Source organism: Orbicella faveolata, unplaced genomic scaffold (genome assembly GCF_042242905.1).
Source record: "Orbicella faveolata isolate gen_17 unplaced genomic scaffold, um_ofav_v1 contig_25, whole genome shotgun sequence".
NCBI classification, from domain to species: domain Eukaryota; kingdom Metazoa; phylum Cnidaria; class Anthozoa; order Scleractinia; family Merulinidae; genus Orbicella; species Orbicella faveolata.
This window is the reverse complement of record NW_028301553.1, coordinates 31,957,892-31,978,750: the sequence shown is the minus strand read 5'-3', so window position 1 is coordinate 31,978,750 and position 20,859 is coordinate 31,957,892. Positions and strand designations below refer to the sequence as shown.

General features: G+C 39.6%; 1 protein-coding gene across 1 annotated transcript in view; it reads right to left on the bottom strand.

The window, feature by feature from the left end:
- Nucleotides 1-20,859, bottom strand: part of LOC149109929 (uncharacterized) — an 84,250-nt gene that overhangs the window by 22,363 nt on the left and 41,028 nt on the right. The window contains exons 7-8 of the mRNA XM_089293902.1: nucleotides 20,507-20,578; nucleotides 9,625-9,696 (exon numbers count right to left, since the gene is read on the bottom strand). Of these exons, the coding sequence (XP_089150028.1) occupies nucleotides 9,625-9,696; nucleotides 20,507-20,578 (144 nt within the window). The remainder of the gene's footprint in view (nucleotides 1-9,624; nucleotides 9,697-20,506; nucleotides 20,579-20,859) is intronic.

Below are 20,859 nucleotides of genomic sequence, written 5' to 3'. Positions count from 1 at the left end.
AACTCTAGGCACCCCAACATAAGGTTTACTATGGAAAAAGAATTGAATCGCAAATTACCCTTTCTAGATGTTCTTATTGATAATAGTGACACTAATTCCTTCCTAACTGGAGTTTACCCTAAGAAAACCTTTACTGGGTTATTAACTAATTATTTTAGCTTCACCTCCTACTCATACAAAGTAGGTCTCATTAGGACTCTTGTTGACAGGGCCTACAAGATCAACAACACTTGGTTGGGGTTACACGAGGATATAACCAAGCTTACTGAAATTCTCAAAAAGAACCTTTTCCCTGCCCATTTAATTGAAAAAGTGGTTAACCGTTACATCACTGGGACCCATAGCAATCATTGTCCCCGGGGCTACCCCCTTACCACCTCGGCCACGTTTTACTTTAAACTGCCGTACATAGGCCATTTTTCTGTCATCACTCAGAAGAAGATTCGACACTTAATCAAGCGCTATTGTAATGATTTAGACATCAAATTAGCTTTTTCTTCCTTTAAGATAGGTAACCTTTTTGGTGTGAAAGACCCTATCCCCGGCGGGCTTCGTTCACGTGTCGTTTATAAGTTTACATGTGCGGGCTGTAATGCCTGTTATGTCGGCGAAACCTCCCGACATTTTTCCACACGCGTACGTGAGCACTTAGCCGTTGATAGGGCCTCTCACATCTTCAAACATCTTCAGAATTCTGAACGTTTTCGCTCATTGTGTTCAGTAGACTACTTTCATATTTTAGATCACGCCACTACCAGCTTTCAACTCAAGATAAAGGAGGCTATCCATATTCAAAAAGAACTACCTTGCCTCAATCAGCAATTACACCATGTAAATCTAAAACTATCCTTTTAATTTACACCTTTTCACGTTCTGTTGCTAACATTTGTCTTAATTAGCATTTTTGCCTACTTATTATTCAACTTGCTTTGTAATCATTCATTCAACTGAAGATGACAGAAGTTCTGTCGAAACATGTCTTTTAAACTTAAAAAATTGGTCGTTTTCCTTAAAATATCATTTAATGTTTTAAAAAGTGGACTAGAATGTTCAAGGAATCTAGAAAAGGTAATGATTCTGATGCCTTTCTTTTGTATGACAAAAAGAGGTTGCAAAGTAGATTTATAAGCTCTATGGCTCGTCCAAGCTCTCCTGATATGCCGCCGAAGCAGTTATCCGTTTCGTAAACGGTCGATGCCATTTTAATTTCGCGACACTTAAATTTTTTTTTTGACTATCAACGAATTTCTACTAAATTAAAGAAAAGAAGAATTTTTAAGTAGCCACCCACGATCGAAGCCGGAATTTCTGTTTCCTAACACCCTGCTATACCACTACACTACCAGGTTGGTCCGCCAAATCTCCGTTAAAAATGGCATCGACCGTTTACGAAACGGAAATCAGCGCCTCCGAAGCGTACCAAATAGGTACGATTAGGTATAATTACTATTTTCTTGAACCTGACCTGATATGATTACGATCAAGTACTTTTATGGGCCAAAACGTACCTAAAGCAAATGAAACTCACTAACTCTGTAACGAAACAACTACTTAAACTTTTGACTCGCACGTGATCAGGTCGTGCACGGAAAATGTGTGCCAGGTGGCGTCAGGCAAATAAAATCTTCGCAGCTTTTTCTACAGTCGAACTTCCGGTTGCGACCACCTCTCCTCAGCGACCAGTTTTTCAAAATACCAAAAGTTCTCAAGTTAAATCACTATATTTGGAACCTCTTGTAACTGACCTCCTCTCGTAAGCGATCGCGACCACTTTCAGAGCCAAAAGTTTGAAATTTTCTTTTGTTTTTAACTTCCCGTAAGCGATCACTTGACAGTTATAGAGCGGAAACTTGATAAGGTGTTGTAACATCATCGCATTTCTGGATAGTACAGAAGACGAAAAATTCTCAATGGGAAGGACCACATTTTTTTTTCGAAAATGACTTTTCATATGAGCAAAACATTTAAAACATGGGGTAAGTCTCTGCAATTACCATATGCTAATGAGGCAAAATTTTGTCCCAATATGATCTAAGCTCTCGTAGGCAACCACCTCCCGTAAGGAAGCGCTTACGGGAGGTTCGACTGTATTTTTGACTTGAGAGGGATAAAATACACTTGGCCCCTTGGGAAAAATGTGTTTCGGAGAGCACGAGAGAAGCGTAAGAGTTGCTGAGCAACTCTAGCTTCTTGAGTGCTCTCCAAACTTACCAAGTGCATTCAAAATTCGATATACGCACAGCTGAAAGCATGAACCAATTCTTTTATAACATAGTGAAAACAACCTGGGCACACGATCAGCCGAACTTTTAAATAGATTTACTGAAATACATGCCGTAACTACTAGCTATTACAAACGAAGAGCGGGGTGGAGGAAACGTTTCAAAAAGAACTTACGGTCGATTGCAACTGCCGGTCAATCAAAATTCAAAGTTTTGATAATCAAACTTCAAAGGTCACCCACCCACTTGGGAACGTTTTGGCGCCACTCCGCAAACACTTGAAGAGAAGCAAAGTCAGCAACGTGTACGGGCATTTTGTCTTTTGCAGTTTTGAAAATCAGAATGAATGATAGGAAATCAATGGAGGAATTTCTGTCGGATGTCGACTATGATCTTTTACAATATGCAGGGAAATTTTAAAGGAAGAAAGGGTTCACCTCAACATTGTTTGCGCGGTATCTAGCAGAAGAAGATCTTCATTTCTCCTGAAGGCCACAAAAGACTAGTCTTGAACATGATTGCTCGGCTAGCAACGCTTGGGAGAGTAAAAAGCAGCTTGAAGCGTCAAACAACGTCAACACAGCAGTTACAAAGCCCTGAATCAAATTTCCAATCTCCTGCACGAAAAAAAGATATCCACGTCGGGCTCAAACAATGATGCGGACGAGTATCGAGTATCGAAAACGAGCGACGTTTCTCTTCTGACAAGCAGGCATCAGTTACTTAGCCCATGTGAAAGGTTCATCGAGGAAAATGAGCCAAGAATTTTAAGTTTAAACTTGAGGAAGCAAGCGCTAAAAGATAAGAACTTGAAGAACCTCTACCAATATAAGAGACGCAGCTTCCGCGCTTGGAAATACCGGTCAACGCTATGTAACTGTCATGTAAGAAATCACACAGTTCGCACCTGCCGAGTGGCAAAATGTGAGTCAGTGTTTTTCTGTGGAGAGTTGAGTTGGCATCCAGATGAAAAACAGGAGTTTCAGGAGAAAAAAAAGGGAAATAGCAGCTTTAGAAACGGCCGCCGCGAAAATAGAACTGGATTTGAACTGGCTTTCACCCGAGTAAAAATAGTTCTTTGAATAAACACGTAGAGGAAATTTTGCTTGAAAAGTTTCCCCATATTAGTATGTGTAATCAAATGGGGAAGAGTGAAATTAGGAAATAATTTCACTTGCGTTTTATCAGAATTTTGGCAAAACGCAAGTGAAATTATTTCCTAATTTCACGAGAAAACCATTTGATTACCTTTTAATATCGTGGGTTACAAATTACGTTCACAACCGTAACTTTTTTACTGGTTTATTCTATCCCAGGTGATCTGTGACGTCATTGCGGGAGCCTGGGGAAAGAAATTTTAATGCCGTATCCCATAAACCAACGCACGCACCAATTCAATCTGTTTTCGAATCATGGCGGCTGGTTGGCTACCATGCGGGAAGGTTTGCGACATAGAAATCGTTCCATGGAAGAGAGATATTTATTCTAAATTAGACTGAAAGTGAAAGGTCAAAAGCTTACTTACTAGGATGTCTTCTGTGAGTCAAACCCTCGTATAATTCCTTCGGATTTTGTCAGCGCTCGATTATTTCCCGTCGGAGAGTGTTGAATTTACATGTACATTGAATCAGTGAGTACATTTTGACGACGTACTCAGTTTTATTCTGCGGTGGAAGTGTTGTTAACAGATCTAAACAAGCTAGCTGTCCGGCTCTGAGGAGAGTGAGTGAGTCGGATCATTCAGGATCGGATTTCTTTCCTCGGGATTTCCATGGACGTGCGAACTTGGTGGGTAAGTTGCCTGTAGGCCTCCATCGGCTGCTCGCTTCAAGGGTGGAATTTTTAGTAGCAGCTCTTTCAACTGGCTGAATTTTGACTCTCTTTGACGCTCTTTGACGCATCAGTCCTACCGCAATCCGGTATGGTGGTTTGTCACTAGCCAGGATACATTGCTCTGTCCATTTACCACTCGCTTTCTGGTTGACGTCTGCTTTAATGATAGAACTCTGCGTAGCCAAGTGCCTGCGAACCTTCCTCTCCATCTTTTGTTGTGACTTGACATCTAGAACTATGGAATCTTCAGTAATTTCCAAACCAAGAACGTCAGAGTTTTCATAACTATGCAGGATTTTTATTGTACCGATAGCCCTCTTTTTATTTCTAAATACCCTAAAAGGGGTGCAAACTTGTGAAAGACGTGCACATTATTTCCTAGTTTTAAAAGTACTTTGACGATTTTTGAAAATGGCACTTTATACTTTGGTATTCGTATTGTGTAATTCTAAGAAAAATCCATAACCACCCTACAGATTCCTACCTCCATCGTCTCAAGGAAAGTAAAGCTAGAGAAAAAATTTTGGTGCCTTGGGTTTTTTCTGGCACAATACAATCACCGTCAGTGTAAACTAGTTTGAAAAAGCACATTTTACCTGCTGCAATTTTTGCAATTCACAAACATAGCGTTTCAGCTAATCAAATACCAAGGTGAGCAGTTCCAGGGTAGTACTCAGAAAGGGGTGTACCATTCAAATTTTTACGCCCAGTGTTCCCAAGATTTTGTTTGGCAAACTCTCTGTGCTTTTCTTTTGTGGGGGCTTTTCCACACAGTTCAGTCTCAATTTTTTTCTGGCAACTCCCTGCATCTGAAACTGTCCAAAATGGTTCTGGACAGCTGATCTTCATGTTGCCCAGTTGGATCTGGTGCTCTGGGGCTTCTGGGATTGGATAAGTGGATTTTGCAGATGAACTGTCAGTAGATAATCTCCTCTCCTTACCATCCCCCACATGTCCATCTAATAATTTTTGATTTCTTGCCCAGTCAGTGGGTGTTAAATTGTTTTTAGCTCTTTAAGTTGTTTGTAAAAAGCTTGACCACATTTTCTTGTTGTCTCATAGTAATCATTTCCCAACCAAAGGTTACCAGTTAAAACTGTACTTAGTAAATTGTGAGGCTCAGTTAGTTTCACTCCTTACACTGGTTTCTCCTGTCAAATGACGAGACCATTTTAGCCAAGGAAAACCATCAGTGTAATCCATTAGAGTCAGACAATTATTGGTTGTATTGATTACACTCTAAGTACCAGGTTGGGTAGGAAACAATGAAATGTACTTTTCAATGTCAACATGACCTAAAAACACTTCTCCAAATTCATTGAATTCTAGTAAGACCAATTTGTTTCAGTGATTCTTGGCGGGTGTCATTCAGATGAGCAAAAATCTCATCCTTACTTAAAATTGGATTGATGCCAATGGGCCCTTTCAATTTTTTCCCCCACTTGTTTCTCAGTACATTTTGTGTTTTTTTTTGTCCAATCGTAAGTGACCTCACAATTCCACAAGAAAATTCCATAAATGCCGAGTGCTGTTTTCTAAAAACACAAGGCATAACAACATCCTTGAAAAAAGAACCATGGTCAATTTCGAGGAGCTAGTCGCAAGAATAAGGTTTGTTCTTTTGAACTATTTCAGTTAACACTTGTCTCTGATTATAGAAACCAGTGCTTGGTGAGGGCTCTGGACAAAACAGCGCTTGAAGTTCTGGGTAGTGCAGGGACAGTTCATTTCTGAACTTGCATAATTTGCTGTGGAAATCGCGAGTTCCAACAGTTCCGTGCGATACAAAATCGACGGGTGACACAATTTTGGCAATCCTTGGTAAAACTAAATCCACAAGTTCTTCATCGTTCAGACAGTTCAACAGCTCGCTGACCCTTTGCTTCCTTGATTAAGGATTACTCTCGTCTAGTATTTTTTCTGCGCATTGTCTAAATGAAACCCGTTTCCGGGAGGTTGGCAAGCTACCCGGTTTGTGCTCCGGATAAAGACGAAGATATTCGTTTAAACTCTTTGTTCTTGTAAAATTTACCAGTTTTGAAATGGGCAATGAAGACGAATTACTGACTCGACGTTAAGCATATTTTCCTTAGCTCGACAAGACATCCAAACAAACAATAAAAAGCCATAATAAAAACAAATAGCCGGCAAAAGAAACAATACTTAAGTACTTTAAATGTTGGATGTCGCCGCGTCAAAATGCCCGCAAGAATTGTGCCACCCGCGACAATGGAACTGACTTCGAGAGAGCAACGAAGGCTCCATCAAAACTTCTTTAAAATCAGCACATAAAAAAATAAAATTAAGACAAACACACCATTCCCAAAAACCAATGACAGCTTTACTACGAGTGATATTTACTGTTGATAAAGCCAATGTCCAGTACATAACAAAAATAAACAAGCTAACTTCATACAACGCAGGAGTACGTCGAGCTTACGTTTTGGATTGTCTGCAACGCTTCTCGCCAAAAGCTGTCAAAGCATTCAACAACGCAGAGTTTCTCTTCTTGGCAATAACTGCATTGTACAAGCTACCCAGTGACAAGTCTTCTCACTCGTTGATGGCGAAGTATTTTTAAAACATCGAGCTCACATCACGCCGACCAGCCGCCATGATTCAAAAACAGATTAAATTGGTGCGCGCATTTGTTTATGGGATACGGCATTAAAATTTCTTTCCCCAGGCCCCCGCAATGACGTCACAGATCACCTGGTCGAAAATCGAGAACGTTACGAAGAATATAGTTTTAGTTTCAAGCATACATTATTGCTAAAGTTCGTAATTTTCTGAGTTTCTTCTCAAAAATACCTTTCGCATTCTTCGTGCTTGTTCATAATGTTTCAAAATTAAGACAACTGTCAAATCTTTCTTAGATGATTGGCTCCAATTCGTCATGAACTGATGAATGAAATGACAACGGCACCCGTTGAAATGAGCTGAAACTAAAATTTTGCACGAAGCCATATAAAGTTTTGACAGTTTGTTTTGAAGTGAAATTATCACTAAGAAATTACTTTATGGTCTAAGAAAACTTGCCTAAATGAAAGTCAAGCGAAAATGCACAAAGTTGAAAAACCTTCAAAGCTGGCAAGGAACACGGTTGTGGACAAATTATACATCATGGCTTGTTGTGTACGGAGCGTTAGCCTGTCCGGCATGTGGTTTATCACCACATTACAGTTGAGGAAATTGTAGACGTGGCCACTGCTCACCGCTGCAGGGGACTGGATTAGCGGCTGAAGGGGAACTCGACTGGTTGTCTGGTTAAAGTGGATTTCTTTGCCATCAATGATGCTAGACAGCTGTCGGCTGCTCGTCTTCGCTCTCGTGGTTGTAGGCTTCAACGCTTTATTCTTGTCGATGGCCATTTTTTGTTATTATTTCGGATTTTGGAACTCCCTAGGCCTTCAGCTTTCTGACCACCGTTGTCCGGACTGAGTGGTTGGATAATCTGTTTTAGGGACCCACGTTCGTAATCGACTCCGTCTTGTTTACATACGAAGGCGTAAAACCGCTCGAGTACTTCATTCAACTTCTCAGGAAGAATCATCTCCAGGTATCTCTCCAGGCTATTTTCGTCACACCACTTCTCAAAAACCCTCACCCAGGTAATTGTGTTCTATCGCGTATTTAAGTTTTCTGCCGCTTCTTTTAATTCCGTAACTTCTTCAATGGTCACCGTCTTAAATCTCAACGCCATCTTGGCAATGATCGAAATACAAGAGATGTTGCCATGGCAATTTTATAATTTCACATGTGAAATGATAAATTAATGCTAAAATTTCGCGCCAAAATTAAGGAGTAATTTGTCACCCATGATGTTCAATATGTTTTAAATTCCTCTACTGATACTAGGTGGAAGATTGTATTCACCAAGTTTGAAGGATCTGAAGGGTGTAGCTTAGCTAGAAGACGCTCAGTTAACTTTCCATACATTTGTCTGTTTTTTTTTTTCCCGCGAACCGCGTCCACCCAGCCAAATTTACAGACAAATGTACGGAAAATTAGAAAAATAAACCGAGCGTCTTCTAGCCAAGCTACATCCTTTAAACCTGGAAATCCTGTTCCTAGTAGTTTAACGTTACGATTCACAACTTGTGTTAAATTCAATTTTGGAAAAAGTTATTTGCCATCGGATTCCTATACAAACACTGTAATTTCTGACCGCTTTGCCTAGCCATCAAGATGTCATCGAAAACCATGATATATAGTCTATTTAAGCTCGCTAATCTCACAGATATTTTTCATCGCCACCCATCGCAAAGCCCTGCAAGTTTACCGAAGGAGAGTAGTAATTCAGATCGCAAAATCTCACAGATGTTTCGTATGACAGAGAATTTACCGAAGGAGGAAAATAGCCGTAAATTTGCTTCCATTGCTCCCATTGCCTCCAGATTTCAAGTACTGTTTCACAGATGGCAATATTTCTCCTCGCGGCCCGTCAGTAACGCTGGAAAACAATGAAGCCAACACTCCACGAAATCGCATTGGTAGTAAACTGACCTAAACCACTACAGCGACATAGAAGAAAAGGTACGCAAACCAAGCCAGGGAAGGCGTTTTTATTTGTTTTCCACAGTGAAAAATGAGCCGGCAGAAAATGTGAAATTCGAAGCGAGTGAGGCACTTTGACACAACATTGTCACTATCAATACAAATATTAACGCGAACCACATTCCGGTTATTCCTGTGTGTTATCATTTGTTGAAGAAATTACAACTGCAAAACTAAATGTTTGGATTTATTTCTACGCGGAGAGCCACTCAAAAGTTAATGGCCTTAGTACATCAGCCAATGCATCCAGCGTGATGAAGTCACATGAAAAACCGGACTTTGAATGTTATAGAAGGTTATAGATAAATAGTCAGGGACCCAAAAAGATATCTGAATCGAGAAGACTACATAAATTATCTTTCTCGTTGTAGCAAAGACGTTTGTTAAATGAAGTGCGATCATGTTAGCGGACATTTAACCAATTTGGGGAGGAACATGTAGACCATGGCCAGAGTCGACTGAGCGGCAGAATTCAAACCTACACCAACGAGCAAAACGACAAACCCAGAAAACAAAAAATATGACCCTCGACCCGCCACACTCGACCTTCAACATGGAACCCTCGATCGTCGACCCTCAACAAAAAGATAGAGTCCAAATGATCGCGGCATCTGTGTCGGTACTTTTATAACAATTGGCCAATTAGCACTTGATAGAGTTAAAAGTTATTGTAAAAAAAGGTAAAAATCCATATATATTTCATGTTGCCGCTCGTCTTTTCGGTAGTAGATTATACCAGTGACATGAAAATGTTTTAACAGCAAAAGAAAAAATGGCTCACGAGGCGATTGCCGAGTGTGTCACCGATGTTCTGACCACATTTTGATGTTATCTATAACGGAAAATATAATCTGTTTTCTATTTCTTAAACAACTATTTTGAAATGATTGTTTTCCTACTAAAATAATAATAAAATAATAAATAATAATAATCCGAGTAGACGTTTGCAGAAAGCAAGGCTAGCAGTTGTAATGATTGTTAAACAAAAAACAAAGATCATGGATATACTTACAGGTATGTCAAGTTCTCCAAAGAGGAGAAGATATCCTGTGGTAAATTCTGAATGTGATTTCCTGTCAGCTCTCTGCGATAGACGGAGAACAAGTTGAAAATACATAGTATTAATGAGATAAAGAACGTATTTTCATGTGGAGCAAGTTCACGGCTGTCATATCAACGGCAAAAAGCCTTGATATATCGAAAGAGGATTTTAACAACAACCACCCACACCCTCCCCCCACCACCCCCCTTCCTCTTGAACAGTTATCAGGGATGAAGGGAATGGGAGGATGATTTCATTCATCTCTCGTCGATACATTTGATATGTCGGGAGTCTCCCCACATCATTTGAAATTATAGTAGCAACCACTGTGGTTTTGAGTGGCATGCAAAGCAAGATTACGCCTTCTTTACAAAAATCTTTGGCAATATTGCAGAACTAGTACCCATTTACATTCTAGTATCAGTTTTTAATACTTCACTATCGATTTAGACTATATTAATTATAGGATTTGCAAATCTACCACAGCCGAGAAAACATTTTCTCTTAAATTATATACGCGTATTAAAAAAAGTTTAGAGTTCCATCCGTGTAACCCAACCCCCCTCCCCTGAACCACCTTTGAGTCATGAGTTTGCTTACCCAATGGATTAAAACGAACTCACTTTACTGGCCTCAACACTGTTTCGTAATTTAGTAATTTATTTCAGAAACCTACAGCCACTTCGATTCAACTAAACGGAGGTGGCTATAACGAAGGGTCACAGGGCACAAATTGTGACATCACACTGTAGCAAGAGAAGATCAAGGTAAGAGAGTGAATCTATCATATATGCCTTATACCTCAAGTTATATCGAAACATGGTACATGTACGACTGTACCCAGTTCTTCTTCGGATGTTTCTCACGCGTTGCGTGGATGTTTTCGTGGAGGATTTGGTTATGTTTCGCTTCGTTTGAAAGCCAAGGAAAACATGGAACACGCAGTGCGAGGATGGGTAACCCGAAAACACTGACCTCCGGTTCGTGGACCCCCACAACGGACCGGGTTCGCGGGCTACCCTACGGACCGAACCATGGACTACCCCTACGGATCCCCTCTACGGACCACCCTAAAATAGTGTAAAAATAAGAGATAAAGATTTCACTTATGGGTTGTCTAATAAATTCAGACTCGTGTCGGTGATTTTTCGAGTGGTGCACTGCATGTGCAAATGTAACAGAATTGGGTTTTTAACACCCCACTCCAACTCCCTAAAAGCTGTTTTCAGCGTAAGGAGATGCCGATGGTAAGAAGGAAAGTTGTTACCTTCCATTCGTGGCTCAATCTGGCTATGGAAGATATATTTTTAGGCCGTTTATTCTTGTTTGTATCTGTTATTCCGCTGAGCAAATTGTGAAGCCTGGAACTAATTCACGAACCCACGGGAGGATGGGTTGAACAAAATGGCAGAGGAGAAAGAACACAAATTTCGAGGCTTCCCGGAGGCTTCCCCGTACGCGTCTTTTGTATACTTTATGGCCACAGCAAAGAAAATGGCAATGTGTAATTATATAAATTGCACCCGAGCCTGAATCCAGGTGTGCCCATTTGCACAATGTAACGTTCGAAATTTCGCCGTGACAAGTAATCTATTAGACAACCTGTAACTGAAATATTTATTTATTATTTCTATTATATTTTGGGGGCTGGTCCGTAGAGGGGGTCCGTAACGGGAGTCCGTGGACCAGTCCATAGGTAGTCCGCGGACCGGGGGTCAGTGTTTTCGGGTTACCCGTGCAAGGATGCCTTCCTTGATATTTTAATATCAAAGAACCAAAGGAGCTTCGGCCCTCGCCAAGTTTAATAAATTTCGAAACTTTAATCGGAGGACAGATTTGCCCGTCCAAACAATAAAAAAACTGAATAAACGGTAAAGAAATGAGCAACCAAACGAGTGCAAAGCAAACGAACGCCGAACTGAAAACAACGCAACCAAACAATCAGATGGTCGAAAATGCAGACAGACGGTCCCTGCCTAAACAACAAAAGGGACTTTAAGCAACAAGGAGAACAACATGAAGGACAACGTCGATTGAAAACGACTTCATGTTGAACCTAGGAATTACGCAATAATTTAGATTCAGTTTGTCTATAACTCTCAGAGATATCCAAAATATAATATGTAAGACAGCATCAAAAGCCTATTTTTTTTTTAATTGTCCGTCGTATTTCACGTTATCTAGAAAACGCAGAATGTGGTCATTTCACATTGTACATATATACATACATTTTATTTTGTTTTCAAATTAAAATTACAATTATAACATGCCCGCGGATAGCTGAGCTAATCTAGGCGGGTCATGTTTACACGAATTATTAATATGCAACTAGGTACAACTAAATGCAACTGAAGGCAGCAAGAGAACTAAAGAGACTAAAATTGACAGCAATGATTAGAGACAGCTAATAAACTAACGGTATTACAAATAATAATTAACAACAGTTACGACGAGAGACTAAAGATACACTAAAACGATATTATTGAATATTTATGAATACATACTAAAAGAAAATAAATTCAGCTTTACTTTTTGAACGACATCTGAAAGATCAATATTACAGTCTTCTGAAGCTAGAATTTCAAAAAGTATTTGTGTTATTTTCCTCATAAAGAATTTTTTGTGAAAGTTTTCTTAAAGATATAGGCATTTCATTCCAAATTTTTGTTCCGATTCTAGAAAATGAGTTCACTTGAATTGAGAGTCCAGAACTTTGTGTGTAAAAGTTATTTGAGACTGAGGATCGAGTATTATAAGAATGAATGCCAGAAATGTCTTGAAAGAGATCTTGAATGTTTCCAGGAGCATTTCTGTGTCTTATTTCAAACATAAGGTTAGCTAAAAGCTCATAATACAAACATTTTAACGGTAAAACACTGGCATCAATAAATAAAGGGATCGTATGTTGATTTCGCTCAGTAAAATAGATTAAGCAAAGAGCTCGCTTTTGGATCTGGAGAAGCTTTTCAAGGTGTGATTTATATGCTTGGCCCCAAGCCATCATACCATAAGTTAAATAAGGAGTAACTAGGGATCTATAAATAGTTAAAAGAGTATGTCTTGGCAGAAAATACCGTAGTTTACAAATCAATCCTACAGTTCGGCTTATTTTAATAGCTACATGGTCAATATGACGTTTCCAAGAAAGATTATTGTCAATTATCACAACTAGATATCTCACAAATTCTTTACATTCTAGAGCCACATGCTTATTTTGATCATTATCGAATATCATAATTTTGAGATGATAAGTAAGTTTTCTCTGAGCTGGTCTAAATATAACAAAATTTGTTTTTTTAATATTTAAGGTTAATTTATTAGCCGTTAACCGATCGAACAACTTGCAGAGTTCTTGATTTACAGTCGACTCAAGGGACTTAAGATTTTTGTCAGAGGATTCTTGGATATCGTTGACATAGATTAGGAAAAGTAAAGGTACTGAGCCTTGGGGTACGCCACAAGTGGTATTTTGCCTTTTAGATATATAAGAGCCAATTTGCGTAGTTTAAGTTCGACCATCCAAGTAAGATGAGAACCATTTATTTATAACACCACGAAAACCATAGTGATCTAACTTGTGCAAAAGAATTTTATGATCGAATGTGTCAAAAGCCTTTTTCAGGTCAATGAATACACCACATGAGAACAAGCGCTTGTCCATGTTTTCCTATGTGGTACTTACAATGTCAAGAATTGCACGCTGTGTTGAATGCGCTTTGCGGAAGCCGTATTGAGATGGAGAAAGTATATCATTTTGCTCAATGAAAGACTCCACACTTGGCCCCTTGGGAAAAATGTGTTTTTGGAGAGCACGAGAGAAGCGTAAGAGTTGCTGAGCAACTCTAGCTTCTTGAGTGCTCTCCAAACTTACCAGGTGCATTCAAAATTCGATATACGCACAGCTGAAAGCATGAACCAATTCTTTTATAACATAGCGAAAACAACCTGGGCACACGATCAGTCGAACTCTTAAATAGATTTACTGAAATACATGCCGTAACTACTAGCTATTACAAACGAAGAGCGGGGTGGAGGAAACGTTTCAAAAAGAACTTACGGTCGATTGCAACTGCCGGTCAATCAAAATTCAAAGTTTTGATAATCAAACTTCAAAGGTCACCCACCCACTTGGGAACGTTTTGGCGCCACTCCGCAAACACTTGAAGAGAAGCAAAGTCAGCAACGTGTACGGGCATTTTGTCTTTTGCAGTTTTGAAAATCAGAATGAATGATAGGAAATCAATGGAGGAATTTCTGTCGGATGTCGACTATGATCTTTTACAATATGCAGGGAAATTTTAAAGGAAGAAAGGGTTCACCTCAACATTGTTTGCGCGGTATCTAGCAGAAGAAGATCTTCATTTCTCCTGAAGGCCACAAAAGACTAGTCTTGAACATGATTGCTCGGCTAGCAACGCTTGGGAGAGTAAAAAGCAGCTTGAAGCGTCAAACAACGTCAACACAGCAGTTACAAAGCCCTGAATCAAATTTCCAATCTCCTGCACGAAAAAAGATATCCACGTCGGGCTCAAACAATGATGCGGACGAGTATCGAGTATCGAAAACGAGCGACGTTTCTCTTCTGACAAGCAGGCATCAGTTACTTAGCCCATGTGAAAGGTTCATCGAGGAAAATGAGCCAAGAATTAAAGTTTAAACTTGAGGAAGCAAGCGCTAAAAGATAAGAACTTGAAGAAACCCCTGCCAAGATAAGAGACGCAGCTTCCGCGCTTGGAAATACCGGTTAACACTATGTAACTGTCATGTAAGAAATCACACAGTTCGCACCTGCCGAGTGGCAAAATGTGAGTCAGTGTTTTTCTGTGGAGAGTTGAGTTGGCATCCAGATGAAAAACAGGAGTTTCAGGAGGAAAAAGGGAAATAGCAGCTTTAGAAACGGCCGCCGCGAAAATAGAACTGGATTTGAACTGGCTTTCTCCCGAGTAAAAATAGTTCTTTGAATAAACACGTAGAGGAAATTTTGCTTGAAAAGTTTCCCCATATTAGTATGCGTAATCAAATGTGGACGAGTGAAATTAGGAAATTATTTCCTAATTTCACGAGAAAACCATTTGATTACCCTTTAAGGTGGCCGAACACAGTTTTCGCGCGCGCTTTTGCTGATGCAATTCAGCGCGCGCACAAGGATTGGGAAAACAAATATGCCGTCAATAGAGCGATCCAGCGATCATTTTATTTACTCAACACCCGCACTATCTGTGCTATTTTTCTCTATATTTGAACGCAGTGTATTGATGGCTTTAGTCTTTTGTTCCAAAGATATATTAGAAAAGGTAATGATGCAAAGAACCCAGTAATTCTCAGCTTTTTCTTTGTTACCGAAAGAACCCAGTTAAATGCAGCGCATGCGCAGTTGCTTGAAAAATTGAGACCGATTGCTTTTGCAGAAACTTGCCGATTTCTAACGATCCAGTCGTTAGAATTTCAAGAAATTTGGCAAAAAAATAGTCCAGAAACCACGTGAATGATCTATTACAAAAAATCTGAATTTTGACATAGGGAATTTTAAATAATTCAGAACATGCAGTGAAAACGATTTACGGCGAATTACGAAAATCGTCTATGTCAAAATTTTATTAGAACAGTGTTGACAGAAGGGATTTCATGTCAATTCGTAGTGGGCAAATAATGAAAAAAATCTAACGACTGGATTTTCTTTAAATAAACAAAAACTATTTTTTAAGCCTTGTTTTTGACCAGCCCCGTTGCCATGGCAACAGCACACACCTTAGCCAAAATGCGGGAATAAACCCTTCTGAGGTTAACCTTGACTCTTGCAAAAAATGGGCGCCAAAGCATAAATAGTTTAAAAGCGATGCTGAAGTAGGCATAGGCACTTAAAAACTGTGTTCGGCCACCTTAATATCGTGGGTTACAACTTACGCTCACAACCGTAACTTTTTTACTGGTTTATTCTATCGAAAATCGAGAACGTTACGAAGAATATAGTTTTAGTTTCAAGCATACATTATTGCTAAAGTTCGTAATTTTCTGAGTTTCTTCTCAAAAATACCTTTCGAATTCTTCGTGCTTGTTCATAATGTTTCAAAATTAAGACAACTGTCAAATCTTTCTTAGATGATTGGCTCCAATTCGTCATGAACTGATGAATGAAATGATAACGGCACCTGTTGAAATGAGCTGAAACTAAAATTTTGCACGAAGCCATATAAAGTTTTGACAGTTTGTTTTGAAGTGAAATTATCACTAAGAAATTACTTTATGGTCTAAGAAAACTTGCCTAAATGAAAGTCAAGCGAAAATGCACAAAGTTGCAAAACCTTCAAAGCTGGCAAGGAACACGGTTGTGGACAAATTATACATCATGGCTTGTTGTGCACGGAGCGTTAGCCTGTCCGGCATGTGGTTTATCACCACATTACAGTTGAGGAAATTGTAGACGTGGCCACTGCTCACCGCTGCAGGGGACTGGATTAGCGGCTGAAGGGGAACTCGACTGGTTGTCTGGTTAAAGTGGATTTCTTTGCCATCAATGATGCTAGATAGTTGTCGGCTGGTCGTCTTCGTTCCCGTGGTTGTAGGCTTCAACGCTTTATTCTTGTCGATGGCCATTTTTTGTTATTATTTCGGATTTTGGAACTCCCTAGGCCTTCAGCTTTCTGACCACCGTTTTCCGGACAAAGTGGTTGGATAATCTATTTTAGGGACCCACGTTCGTAATCGACTCCGTCTTGTTTACACACGAAGGCGTAAAACCGTTCGAGTACTTCATTCAACTGCTCAGGAAGAATCATCTCTTGGTATCTCTCAAGGCTATTTTCGCCACACCACTTCTCAAAAACCCTCACCCAGGTAATTGTGCTCTATCGCGTATTTAAGTTTTCTGCCGCTTCTTTTAATTCCGTAACTTCTTCAATGGTCACCGTCTTAAATCTCAACGCCATCTTGGCAATGATCGAAATACAAGAGATGTTGCCATGGCAATTTTATAATTTCACATGTGAAATTATAAATTAATGCTAAAATTTCGCGCCAAAATTAAGGAGTAATTTGTCACCCATGATGTTCAATATGTTTTAAATTCCTCTACTGATACTAGGTGGAAGATTGTATTCACCAAGTTTGAAGGATCTGAAGGGTGTGGCTTAGCTAGAAGACGCTCAGTTAACTTTCCATACATTTGTCTGTTTTTTTTTTCCCGCGAACCGCGTCCACCCAGCCAAATTTACAGACAAATGTATGGAAAATTAGCAAAATAAACCGAGCGTCTTCTAGCCAAGCTACATCCTTTAAACCTGGAAATACAATCCTGTACCTAGTAGTTTAACGTTCCGATTCACAACTTGTGTAAAGTCGACTCTGGCCATGGTCTACATGTTCCTCCCCAAATTGGTTAAATGTCCGCTAACATGATCGCACTTCATTTCACAAACGTCTTTGCTACAACGAGAAGATAATTTATGTAGTCTTCTCGATTCAGATATCTTTGAGCTCCTGGGCCGGATTGTTGATAGCCGGTTTCGCTAACCCAGGAAAAGCAAGAAATTTGACTTAAGTTGTGTAACTCTTGCTGTAAGGTTTTCTGTATATTGCTTTGCCTTCTGTTTTGAACTTGAATAATTTCAACATACACAAAAGAAGCAGTGAAAAACACTTTCTGCAAGAAAAATTTATACTTCAGTTAACTTTAATCCTGTGTTAGCGTTAAGCGGCTTCCGAAAAACCCAGCCCTCTTTGCAACAAGTGAAACTAACATGAGCTCGCGGTGCAATCGAAAACCAGCACTTGATCAGCGGTCAACTTAAAAAAACACGTGTTTTCGATAAGCTCTAAACTTGAACCTGCAATATGGTCACGTGATCCCGGTCGGCGGATACTTTGTAATGACATTTGTCACTTGACCATAACATGAATGTCCAATCAAAAATGTACATTGTAAACCAATCTGTATGTATAAATATAATTAGTCTTTGTGTGTGTGCTTTGCGAGCTCTTGCATGTGTTTTTCTTATTTTCTCTTCCTATTTGACCCAAATAAATAATTGCCTGAAGAAAAAGATTTTAAGGTAATTCAAGCTGTAGCTACTGTCAAGCTAATAGATGTGAAGAAAATCACGAGTTTAACACGTCTGTCAAGTTAAGAAATGAGAACAGCAATTTCATGGCATTATAGGACGAAAATAAGCTTAGCACCAAAACGAGGCTATGCCATGTGCGAGTCTAAGAAATGCCCCCCAAGAGGGAGGCAAAGGGCTTTTGACCTCTTATTTAAAGTAAGTCGCATCGAAGACGCGCCGGAGGCTCCTCGTGCGGTTGGACCGGTGAGGGTGGGACACTACAGAGACTCTACTCCCAGTAATTCTCTCCCATGAGGGGGGTAGAGGGGAGCAGAGAACGAGGAGCATTTTACTCGAATTATTTTTCAATGTTTTTTCTTTAGATAAACATGTCAAAACGCACGTTTTAACTTGTATCCATATCAGATGAATATATCTGGCACTAATAGCTTGATTTAAACAAACCCAGAAAAAAAAAAAAAACAAACATCAAGCCAAGGCATGATGTTTTTAATGTCGATAAATTGACCTATTGTATTCAAGGCACATATTTGTCGATCCGATGGTGGTCTGTCATGTGACATAACAGCCAATCATGTTAAAGAGTGTTATCTATCCGCCAGTATAAAAGACTGGTCGCATTCTCACTCATTCCCTGTTGCTTTCACCATCACAGCGAGTATATGTCTTGGCGATAACATTTTTTCAGGGAAGTTGAAGAGATATTTTGTATTGCGTTAGAATGGGTCTCCCTCTAATTTTTATCCTGGGGCATTCATTCATTAGGCGTTTAGAGAACGTCGTTGCCGCAAACCCTAACCTTAACCACTAATTCTTGTTAAATAATGCTGCCACATTTAAATGGCGTGGTGTTGGGGGGAGAACTGTGGATAAGACGTTGCAATACGACCTCCCCGCGGTCGCTTCATTCGCTCCAGACATAGTTATTTTTAAAATAAACCGAGCGTCTTCTAGCCAAGCTACATCCTTTAAACCTGGAAATACAATCCTGTACCTAGTAGTTTAACGTTCCGATTCACAACTTGTGTAAAATTCAATTTTGGAAAAAGTTATTTGCCATCGGATTCCTATACAAACACTGTAATTTCTGACCGCTTTGCCTAGCCATCAAGATGTCGTCGAAAACCGTGATACATAGTCTATTTAAGCTCGCTAATCTCACAGATATTTTTCATCGCGGCCCATCGCAAAGCCCTGCAAGTTTACCGAAGGAGAGTAGTAATTCAGATCGCAAAATCTCACAGATGTTTCGTATGACAGAGAATTTACCGAAGGAGGAAAATAGCCGTAAATTTGCTTCCATTGCTCCCATTGCCTCCAGATTTCAAGTACTGTTTCACAGATGGCAATATTTCTCCTCGCGGCCTGTCAATAACGCTGGAAAACAATGAAGCCAACACTCCACGAGATCGCATTGGTAGTAAAATGACCTAAACCACTACAGCGACATAGAAGAAAAGGTACGCAAACCAAGCCAGGGAAGGCGTTTTTATTTGTTTTCCACAGTGAAAAATGAGCCGGCAGAAAATGTGAAATTCGAAGCGAGTGAGGCACTTTGACACAACATTGTCACTATCAATACAAATATTAACGCGAACCACATTCCGGTTATTCCTGTGTGTTATCATTTGTTGAAGAAATTACAACTGCAAAACTAAATGTTTGGATTTATTTCTACGCGGAGAGCCACTCAAAAGTTAATGGCCTTAGAACATCAGCCAATGTATCCAGCGTGATGAAGTCACATGAAAAACCGGACTTTGAATGTTATAGAAGGTTATAGATAATTAGTATATTCTCAGCTCCGACTATTGCATTTCTAGCTCTCTGATTGGCTCAAAAACTCCGACTATGAGCCATTAGTCGGAGCTTTACCTTATATGGAAAACAGTGCGCCAAGTTTAAAAATTTTCCGCTCTGTAAAATTGTTGAAATAAAAATCGGCGGCAAAAACCCGATTAAGAATATACTAAAACAATTATTCCATTCGACCTTGTTGGATATGAAGTGATCATAACCAACTCGCGCTACGCGCTCGTTGGTTATTTATCACTTCATATCCAACGCGGTTTCATGGAATAATTGTTAAATAGTCAAGGACCCAAAAAGATATCTGAATCGAGAAGACTACATAAATTATCTTCTCGTTGTAGCAAAGACGTTTGTGAAATGAAGTGCGATCATGTTAGCGGACATTTAACCAATTTGGGGAGGAACATGTAGACCATGGCCAGAGTCGACTTAGCGGCGGAATTCGAACCTACACCAAAGAGTAAAACGACAAACCCAGAAAACAAAAATATGACCCTCACCCGCCACACTCGACCTTCAACATGGAACCCTCGATCGTCGACCCTCAACAAAAAGATAGAGTCCAAATGATCGCGGCATCTGTGTCGGTACTTTTATAACAATTGGCCAATTAGCACTTGATAGAGTTAAAAGTTATTGTAAAAAAAGGTAAAAATCCATATATATTCCATGTTGCCGCTCGTCTTTTCAGTAGTAGATTATACCAATGACATGAAAATGTTTTAACAGCAAAAGAAAAAATGGCTCACGAGGCGATTGCCGAGTGTGTCACCGATGTTCTGACCAGATTTTGATGTTATCTATAACGGAAAATATAACCTGTTTTCTATTTCTTAAACAACTATTTTGAAATGATTGTTTTCCTACTAAAATAATAATAAAATAATAAATAATAATAATCCGAGTAGACGTTTGCAGAAAGCAAGGCTAGCAGTTGTAATGATTATTAAACAAAAAACAAAGATCATGGATATACTTACAGGTATCGCAAGTTCTCCAAAGAGGAGAAGGTATCCTCTGGTAAATTCTGAATGTTATTTCCTGTCAGCTCTCTGCGATAGACGGAGAACAAGTTGAAAATACATAGTATTAATGAGATAAAGAACGTATTTTCATGTGGAGCAAGTTCACGGCTGTCATATCAACGGCAAAAAGCCTTGATATATCGAAAGAGGATTTTAACAACAACCACCCACACCCTCCCCCCCACCACCCCCCTTCCTCTTGAACAGTTATCAGGGATGAAGGGAATGGGAGGATGATTTCATTCATCTCTCGTCGATACATTTGATATGTCGGGAGTCTCCCCACATCATTTGAAATTATAGTAGCA